Raw genomic sequence first — 10,066 nt, 5'->3', positions numbered from 1 at the left:
CTCTGGAAAAAGATGAGCCCCGTAAAAGTTTTGGGATCAAGGTTCAGAATCTTCCAGTACGCTCTACAGGTAAAATGGTGTATGACTATGATTTCTTCTCTGCTATTATTGGGGAATGAGATAGACTGGGCAACTTGAATTTTATACTTTGTAGTAAAAACAATTTTTCCTTTTGTGGTTCATTAGCATTTAATGCCATATAAGAAAAAGCATGTGATTATTATAATTTGATGTAGTTTAATTTTTAGTTTGTTACCCATGCACATATATAAAGATTGCATGGTGGATGGTATTTTATTTATGTATATCTCATTTGCATGTTATTTATATATTGTATGCATGTACATATACAAGGGGACTTCAAAAAGTTCATGGAAAAATAGAATTAAAAGATAATACAAATCTTTCCATGAATTTTTTGAAGTCCCCTTGTATATATATAAAGATTGTGTGGTGGATGATATATAAAGGAAGCATGGTTTATTTTTGAATAAGTATGTTTCTGGATTAAATATTTTGGTATTGGGGGAATTTGGTATGATGAAATTTTAGAAATACTAATATTTTCAGTTAGATTTATTACGTTGGCCTGAAGTCCTGTGTTATGTGAAATAACTTTGGTCATAAAATGGAAATATTTTGAAAATATTAACATTTTAAACGAGGAAAACCATGAATAATGGAAATATCTAATTAAAAGCTAGTCTGTAGTCTCTTCTTTATTCGTGATATTTTTAATCGACAGTTCACCATAATATACTGTTTTCCTATGTCAGGCATTGAGTATGTAAACAAGTTAAAGCTGTTAGTACATGGTCAGATTAACAAAGACCAAATTTAAGTATTTCTTAGCTAAGAGCATTTCAGTGATTGCTTAAATTATTTACTAAAATAGCCTATAAAACTTAAGACTAGGTTTGTGATTAGATGTATTGAGACACAAATATTGATAAGCCTTTGTTTTTGTTGATACGCTTTTGTTTTTGTTGATAAGCTTTTTGTCCATTTCTAAATTTAAACTTAGAGATAGATAAGGGGGTAAGTTGGCTTGCTTTTTTGTACGTCTTTTATTTTTATAATGAAATAAATTAACACAAGACCCTCAGGTGGTATGATACATCTGTAAAAGGTGTTAAAGTTGTTTAACTTGTTACATGTTACTTTCCATACAATTTTATCATTGAGATGATACTTAAAAAGCTAGAAATATGGCTTTTCTTCTCAAATCTTTAGAACTTTTGTTTATTTATAAATATATGTATAAAATTTTTATTACAAAAGTTTTAAACATATGCAAAAGTAGAAGGAATAGCAAAATGAACTCCCCTTATACCATACCCCAGATTAAAAAATTATCAACATTTTGCCATTCTTGCTTCATCTGTTTCCTTTCTTCTTCTGTTTTATTGGTTTTTTAAAAAATATATTTTAGGGCCGGCCCGGTGGTGCACTGGAGAGTGTGCCGCTTGGGAGTGCGGCGGCGCTCCCGCTGAGGGTTCGGATCCCATATGGAGACCGGTTCCCGCTCACTGGCTGAGCGCGGTGGGGGTGCAACACCAAGGGTTGCGATCCCGTTACCGGTCAGTAAAAAAGACAAAAAAAAAAAAAAAAATTTTAAAGTGAATCCCCGATGTCAGTTCATACCAACTTACAGATGTATACTTTCATATGTATCTATAAAACGTAAGGGCATTTTTCTGGATAACGACAATACCATTCTTACCTGACACATAACCAATAATATTATCAAACACCCAGTTTGTTTTCAGAATTGTACACTAATCTCCAAAATATCTTTTTAGGGTTACTTTATTTGAAAAAATAATGTTTTAATGCTGATAAAACTTCAGTCACAAACCAGGCTAAAGATTCAGTGGCTTGCTTATTGAGTTGTAATTAAATTAGAGAAACAAATAACTTTTTATTGTTTGGGGATTTAGATACAAGCCTTAAAGATGGCCTTTTCCATGAATTTAAGAAATTTGGAAAGGTGACTTCAGTGCAGATACATGGAGCTTCAGAAGAGAGGTATGGTCTGGTATTCTTTCGGCAGCAAGAGGACCAAGAAAAAGCATTGACTGCATCAAAAGGAAAACTTTTCTTTGGCATGCAGATTGAAGTAACAGCATGGATAGGGCCAGGTAAGAGACAAGGAAGCTGAGTTTCAGTTACAAGTTATGTACATCTCATTCATATTCCTCTTATGAGAGGGCAGCGTATTTTCCTGAATGTAGACACTATTCTAGGTTTATTTATTGACGTACTTCCAGTGACTTCTATTTTAAAGGGTGGCTATATTTATTGTTCTACTTAATAAAAAACATTGTTTTGGTTAGGAAGGGTGAAGATTTTCCTGTTTCTATAATGGAGAAATGCTGACTTTTAAACTGTGAAAGAGCAGACTTGCTGGTTAGCTCAATTGGTTAGAGAGTGATATTATAACACCAACGTCAAGGGTTCCAATCCCCATACCAGCTAGAGAGAGAGAGAGAGAGAGACAGAGTCACACACACACACCCTTGAAAGGAAGAGCTTTAGGACCCCTGTTGAGTCCAGTCTTCCCAAAAGGATTGAATTGGTTGAGACTGAAAGATAGTTCCTAGGAGAATAGAAAGCAAACTGCTTGTTAATGCTGATTTGAAGGACTGGTTGGACTGGTTTCATTCCCAGTATGCCCAGCGCAAATTGCATCTCCCATTCTAGCTGGCATGACTTTGAAAGCTAGTGACAGAGAGGCAGCACCAAGCCTTAAAGGTACGATTCATTGAGAATTTCAAGAAAACCTTTTTTTTTTTTTTTAGCTCTAACCCACCTGTAATACCTATTGTAAGGTAGACATAGCTTGAGTCAGTGTTTCTCCTGTTTGAGAACCACCTGCAGTGCTTATTTAAAAATTTGGACTCTGACCCTACACCAGCTTACGATTCAGAATTCCCACACTCAAGTTTGGGAACCTTTGATTTAAGGCAACTTGTGAGTAAATTTATAAAGGAATTAAATAGAATCGTTAAAATCACAGTCACCTTGTGAAGGTGAGACAATTGAACTTTAAGACTTTGAGTGGAATTTATGGGGTAAACATGAATATTCTTGGAATATTGATTTTATTTGACAATTAAGAGGAAAAATATAATTTCCCTGAAAAGAATGTATAAACGTTATTTATATGTTAAAACAGGCACAGAGTTGTTAGAGTGAATATTATAAAATGTGCATAATTTTATGATGAAATGCAAGAATTCAAAGGAATGTTACCTTTTCAAAGTAATTATAGATTACGCCTTCATATTCCTTTCTCTACTAAGTTTGAGATGTACTGCCCTAAATTATACTGAGCTAAGAGCAACTCAGGAGTTCTTTTATACATTTGGAACGGGTCATAAGTGCTTGAGGAATAATACTTAGAATGTTGTATAGTCTACATAAAGTTGTAGCGCCTATCATATTTATTAAGTAATGATCTATTCCAGGGGCGTTCAGTAGGTGACTCCGTGATCTCCAAGTGGTAGGTCTAGCTTGAGATTTACTGTAAAATAACTTTTTACCTGATTATTTAGCAGCCAGGAAATAGTTGGTCTTTAACCACCCACCTGCCAGTGAAGCTTTTGAGGAGTTTAGTTGGTTCAAACATAGGAAAGCTGAAGGCACTTTTCCCAGATGCGACAACATTAAATACCAGTTTAATGGCATATTTGAAACAGTTGAATCTGGGTGTGGAGACTTGGTTACATTTATGCCGTGGGATGGTTAAGTCATAAATGTATTGAAATGTGTTGAGCTGATTGCTTAGGTCAAGGACTTTTTTAAAGATCCAAATTCAAGAAACCTAACTTTGCAGATAGACTCCTGGTGGCTTCTAAGATGGTACTGTTTCTTACTCTTGTACATAGCACTAGAATCCCCTAAATATGAAATTAGAGGATAAAGGAGTTTTTTCCAGAGTTGTATAGGCATTAAGACGTAGACTGGTCATTAAGTTAAGTAGACTACGTGTGGAAAACACTCTTTTTTTTTCCTTTGCTAAACTGAATTTCTGATTTTGAAAGTTTACGAAGTTATTTGGTAGAAGTGAAGCCATTACAGATTTTAATGGTTGCAAATCATGATTTTGCAACCCTTCTGCATACCCTTCTGATTCTGCCATTCGGAGTACAAGTCTTAGATATATCTGAATTTTTTTTTTTCTATTTTGCAACCCTTCTGCATACCCTTCTGATTCTGCCATTCGGAGTACAAGTCTTAGATATATCTGAATTTTTTTTTTTCTTTTTTGAAATATTTCTAAATGTCTGCTCTCTATTACATAGTTTCAGGAAGACCAAGTTGAGTTCAAAATGAGATATACCCCTGTGAGACACACTGTATATATGGAGACAAGTATTATGAGCCCTGGGTAGTTTCTAGGTGTACATGACTCTGTGAAAGTACATATGCTTTGTTGAAACTGGTAAGATTAAGCTGAGCTATCATTAGAGCCATCAAAGTGGGATGAGATATATTCTGGCTGAATGCACTCAGCATCTCTGAAGTTGAGTTTTTTAAATACCAGTGTCATTGATATCACCAGTAATGTTCAGTGGCTGGCACGAAACATTTTGTTTCAGTAAAGTTGATTAAATATTAATTTTTTTGGATGGCTTTGTTTTACATTTTTAAAAAAAGATAGAGCATACAGTACTGTACTATAATTGTTATCAACAAAACCTTGAAAGTCCCTGCCCTAAACCAAGCTAATAAAGGAGCTTCGGAGAAAGGCTGTGATTGAATTAGAAATTAAGCCAGGGTTTTTGGTCATAAAAAATAGAAACCTTAAGGATTATTTAGCCTCTTTCTGTTTGTCGTTGGGGACCATACAATACCAAAAGAAGATATTTCATAATTGTTGCTTCAATAGTTTTCTTACAGTTATTCTTGTTTCTAAAAATTCTTCATTTAAACAGTGGGGTTATTGTGTTAATTAGCATGACAAATGTGAAATGTTAAATATCTTATAAAATGTTGAGAAGTAAATGAAATTAAACAAATAATGAAGCTAGACTATCTTCAACTGAGTTTTTATGTGTATTTCAGAATGTAGTTTTATAATCCACATTGAGAGCCTGCTACATAATTTTGGAACCTAAGGTTAGGTTCAAATATGCACTATTTGGGGGCCGGCCTGTGGCTCATTCGGGAGAGTGTGGTACTGTTAACACCAAGGCCACGGGTTCAGATCCCATATAGGGATGGCCAGTTAGCTCACTGGGTGAGCATGGTGCAGACAACCCCTTCTCAAGGGTTAAGATCCCCTTACCGGTCATCTTTTAAAAACAAAAAAAACAAATAGTCACTATTTTTGTTGGGGTTTAAAATCTTCCTGGGTCAGTGATTATTTTAAAAACAAATCAACTTAGATTGAAATGCAGTTCATTTTTCTATTTTAAAGTTTAAACAAAACATTACTTTGCCCTTAAAATTTTTTTTTGACAAGTTTCTTTAGCCTTTGTATTCCTCTTTTTCTTTGGAGTTAACAAAGGGCAACTATTTCTAAAGGTGTTTATAACTTTCCATTTGTGAGTATTCAAGCCCATTATTTCTGAGATTTAGTATTTTAAATGTAGATTTTTCCCATGATGTATAAATACACATTAAGACATTCTCTTCTCTTTTTACTCTGTCCCTATGCCATTTACAGAGACAGAAAGTGAAAATGAGTTTCGCCCCTTGGATGAAAGAATAGATGAATTTCACCCCAAAGCAACAAGAACTCTCTTTATTGGCAACCTTGAAAAAACCACTACTTACCATGACCTTCGCAACATCTTCCAGCGCTTTGGAGAAATTGTGGTATGTTGCTTTTAAAATAAAAACAACTTTAGATCTTTTTCAGAAAACATAAGGTGTAGTTATGTTTGGAAAGGTGATATTTAATGGTATAATGTATATTTTTCTCATTACTCTATGTGTTTTTTAAGTCCTGTTAAAAGATAATCTAGGGGGAAAAGAAAAAGATGATGTGGACAAGCCCATTGGGTACTGTCCTTTATTTGTATGTAAAAACATGTAATATGCAAGTGTATTTGTCTATTTTATTTACATTTATATTTTTTCTTTTCTTTTCTTTTTTTCCCCCAGTGGCTGGCCAGTACAAGGATCTGAACTCTTGACCTTGGTGGTGTAACACCATGCTCTAAACAGCTGAGCTAACTGGCCAGTCCTTTTTTCTTATCTATTTTTATCTTTCTTTGTTAATTGGTTTCTGTTTTAATGCCATCTCCAGTCCTGTGGGTTGAAAGGAAAATCTGGACAACATGTTTGTAAAAAAAGAAGCAGCACATTAATGTATGATTATCGTGTGATCAAAATGCACATCAGAAGTACAATAGGGATTATATTAATTAAAGTCACTTTTTATATTATGCAAGTCATTATTAGATTGATCGTGTGATCAAAATGTACAATAGGGATTATATTAATTAAAGTCACTTTTTATATTATGCAAGTCATTATTAGATTGAGGGATACAAGGATTTTTCTGTTTCCTGTAACTCAAAACTTGAGTCAATTTATAGTGAAAATAGGTTGGTTACAGCTTTATACTCTTGAGGTATATTATTTTGTTCTGTGTTTGAAAAAAACAGGGAGATTATTTCTGTCTTTCCAAGACTCTCTCTTTATTAATAACACTGAAGAAATTGCTCTCCTATATTTAGGCTTTGGAGAGTGAAAAATGTTTTGGGTAGGAACAGCTGTTGTTAATCTTTCAGGAGTATGTGTGTGGGTATCTTCATGTGTCTGTTCATCCATCTATTCATCCTTGTTTATATACTATTGCTCTAAGCAAGAGATCCTTGTTTTTTTAATGACATAATCAGTCTTGTGAATAAAATATTATTTGTGCTCATGGTAGATCTAAACCTCATCTTGTAGGGAGAGGTGGCAAGATATAGAAGTGGTTGGTAGAAAAGAGGGAGAAAACAGAAAAGCTGTATATCTATTTAGAGAAACATACCAGCAAAACATTGTTCATCTTTCTTTTTCAGTTATTTTGATATTTTAAGTTCTTTCGGTTTTGTGAGAGTAACATTTATCCTAATTCCAGATCTGTTGCCTACCTAAATGAGTGGCATGGAGTTCACTTACTATCTGGGCTCCAGCTTCTTCTGTCTTTAGATAGTTATCTGTTTAATTCGCTGTTTGACATTCATGAGTCTGTGAATTGATAAAATTTTCAGACATAATTTTTTTTTTTTGCGGCTGGCTGGCATCAGACATACTTTTATTTGAATATAGCTGCTACTTTAAGTTTCTGTGCAGTGTTAAAATGTGTAGTTGGACACATGGATACATTCTCATCACCAGAATTGCTGAAAATGATTGTTGTGTTTTAAGAGCTATGGTTCTCAATAAGGTGGACATTTCAGTATTCTGTTTGAAAACCATAATCTCATTATGTTAACAATTGCTGGAGTTAATATTTCAAATGACACAGAAACGTCGGAAAAATGGTCTACTGCTTATTGATAACAGATTATGCTATAGCCAGAAGAACTTATTTAGTGAGTCTGCCCACCAGTATTCTTTGGAGATCATTTCTCTTAAATGGAGTTATCCTGGAATTTATATCCTACATAATGGTGAAGATCAGCTCCTGTTTACCATTATTTTGAATGATTTTGAGTATAGATTGCTTTTTTAGGACCCATGGAATAGCTCTTTAAATGCATTTCTCATTTTGCTGTTTCAAGTTTTGATTATTGGCTTATGGCCCCTAAGGAGATTTATATACTCACAATACTTATGCTGTAATACATGACCCTGATCATTATTGTTTAAGCACAGGTTTTGCCATCTAACCATCTGGTTTCTCTGGATCATTTTCATGTCTAAGCCATGTTTTTTTCAGCACTTCCTATTGCCTGCTGAGGTAGGCAGGACGGGAGTGTCAGGTGGGACTACAGATTTTGACATTGCAAAGAGATAGGGGTGTACGTTTATAAAGTGTTTCCTTAATCCAGGAATGGTGGTGTGGTGCATCTTCACGAAGTAGTTCAGGTATTTATATATCCATTCATTCTGGATATGATAGATTATTACCATATTTCTCAATTACCAGTCTTGGTTCGGTTGGATATACTAATTCGATGAGTCTTTAAATTCAGGATTGCATGTTTTAAATTGCTTTTTTTTTTTTTTGTCTTTTTCGTGACTGGTAAGGGGATCGCAACCCTTGGTGTGGTGTCTCCCGCACTGCACTCAGCCAGTGAGTGCACTGGCCATTCCTATATAGGATCCGAACCCAGCGGGAGCGTCGCTGCGCTCCCAGTGCCGCACTCTCCTGAGTGCGCCACGGGGTCGGCCCTTAAATTGCTTTTTGAAAACTTGATTTCTTTATCATTCTTATTCTTTTTAGATATTATGTTTTCAATGTCCTGGCCCTTAATAAGGATTTTAGATACTGCAGAAGGGAATTATTTCTTCAGATTTTATTAAATAAGCTAAGCTACCTTTTCTTTATTGTCATAAATTTCTCTTAACACTGGTATTATAGATTTTAAATTTTGAGATGCAGTGCAGTTGCTTTTCTGCAAAGAAGTTCACATTGGAAGGGTTTCATGGTTTGTGACTATAAATGCTGTGTTGTACAGTTTTTTAAACTAATAATTTACAGTTGTATAAAGATGTATAAGTTTAACTAAGAAAATGATTATTGAGAGTGTGACTTTTTTGAGAAATAAACACCCTGTATGGACTTGTTTTGTTCTGAATTCTTGTTGGCATATTGCTAAGTGGTTTTGATGCACTTTTTTAGGATATTGATATTAAGAAAGTAAATGGAGTTCCTCAGTATGCGTTCTTGCAATATTGTGATATTGCCAGTGTTTGTAAAGCTATTAAGAAGATGGATGGGGAATACCTTGGAAATAATCGCCTCAAGGTAAATGATGTTTTATAAATTATTGTGCATTATGATTTGCTTTGCTTTTTAATGTCTGAAGATTGCACTAGGACAGTTAGATAAGCATATAGGTGATACATTTCTTTGCATCCTCATCCTGTTATACTATTATCTGAGTACTTGATTAGCTAGGCAGGATTGCTTTTTGGAGATTTCTATTTGATTTTAACCAGATGGTTCCCACTTGAGATGTTGATTTGATAAAATTTCCTAACAGAAGACTACTTTTCTCAGAATTCTGTAGTTGAATTGTAATTGTGACTTTCCTAATAGAAATTTCATCTTTTATATTTAGCTGGGTTTTGGAAAAAGCATGCCTACAAACTGTGTATGGTTAGATGGGCTTTCTTCAAACGTGTCGGATCAGTATTTAACACGACATTTCTGCCGATATGGGCCTGTGCTAAAGGTAGGTGGGAGATTTTGGTGTGTGGTTCAACTGACTTCTGATTCCCTTTCCTTGGCATCCTGTCCTTTCAGTCCCAATTTCTAATGCTGCCTTTTCCTTTTCTTTCATAATGTGAACATTGAAATTCTCTTTGCTAAAATTTGGTCTACAAGGGCATTTGCTTATGACATGAGTGAGTATTTTGAAAACCTGTTTTGAGCTGGATAAGATAATTCATTTTGAAACTATTATAGTACAGTTAAATATGAAATAGAATGTTTCTTAGGGATTTTTAAGTTTATGCTTTTAAGTCTTATGCTTTTAAGTTTCTTAGTAGCCTGTCTACTTATATAATTATTCACATTTACACTAAATATGTAATTAGACTTGATTTTTTAAAAATGATGATGACTTTAAAGGGAAGTTCACACAGAATACTCATCTAACTAGTGTTGGTTATGATGTAACACACCCATGAATGAGGAAAGGGGTCTCTGGACTGGATTCCATTGTATGAAGGTAAAGCTTTAACTCTTTAAAAACATATTTACTCTGGTGGGTATGTTGCATAACTTTGACATTTCTTTAAATGTAGCTTTTAGTTTTTGGAGAAATACATGTCTTAAAGATTGCCTGTATAAAAATTCAGCAGCTTTAAGAACATAGTACTACTTATAACCAAAAATCACTGAAATTCTTTATTTATTTATTTATTTTTGTCTTTTTCCGTGTCCGGCAAT

General features: G+C 34.2%; 1 protein-coding gene across 4 annotated transcripts in view; it reads left to right on the top strand.

Moving 5' to 3' along the window:
- SPEN (spen family transcriptional repressor) overlaps positions 1-10,066 on the top strand; it is a 58,771-nt gene that overhangs the window by 27,789 nt on the left and 20,916 nt on the right. For 3 of the 4 annotated variants that reach the window (XM_008588827.1, XM_008588830.1, XM_008588826.1), the window contains 4 exons: positions 1,941-2,141; positions 5,675-5,826; positions 8,792-8,917; positions 9,234-9,347. In XM_008588827.1, coding sequence (XP_008587049.1) covers positions 1,941-2,141; positions 5,675-5,826; positions 8,792-8,917; positions 9,234-9,347 — 593 coding nt within the window. Of the gene's footprint in view, positions 1-7; positions 70-1,940; positions 2,142-5,674; positions 5,827-8,791; positions 8,918-9,233; positions 9,348-10,066 lie in introns of those variants that run through there. The other variant, XM_008588829.1, reaches the window with a different exon arrangement.

This window comes from Galeopterus variegatus, unplaced genomic scaffold (assembly GCF_000696425.1).
Source record: "Galeopterus variegatus unplaced genomic scaffold, G_variegatus-3.0.2 Scaffold5054, whole genome shotgun sequence".
Lineage (NCBI taxonomy): Eukaryota > Metazoa > Chordata > Mammalia > Dermoptera > Cynocephalidae > Galeopterus > Galeopterus variegatus.
The sequence above is the reverse complement of the archived record's forward strand: the minus strand, read 5'-3'. Positions and strand labels throughout refer to the sequence as shown.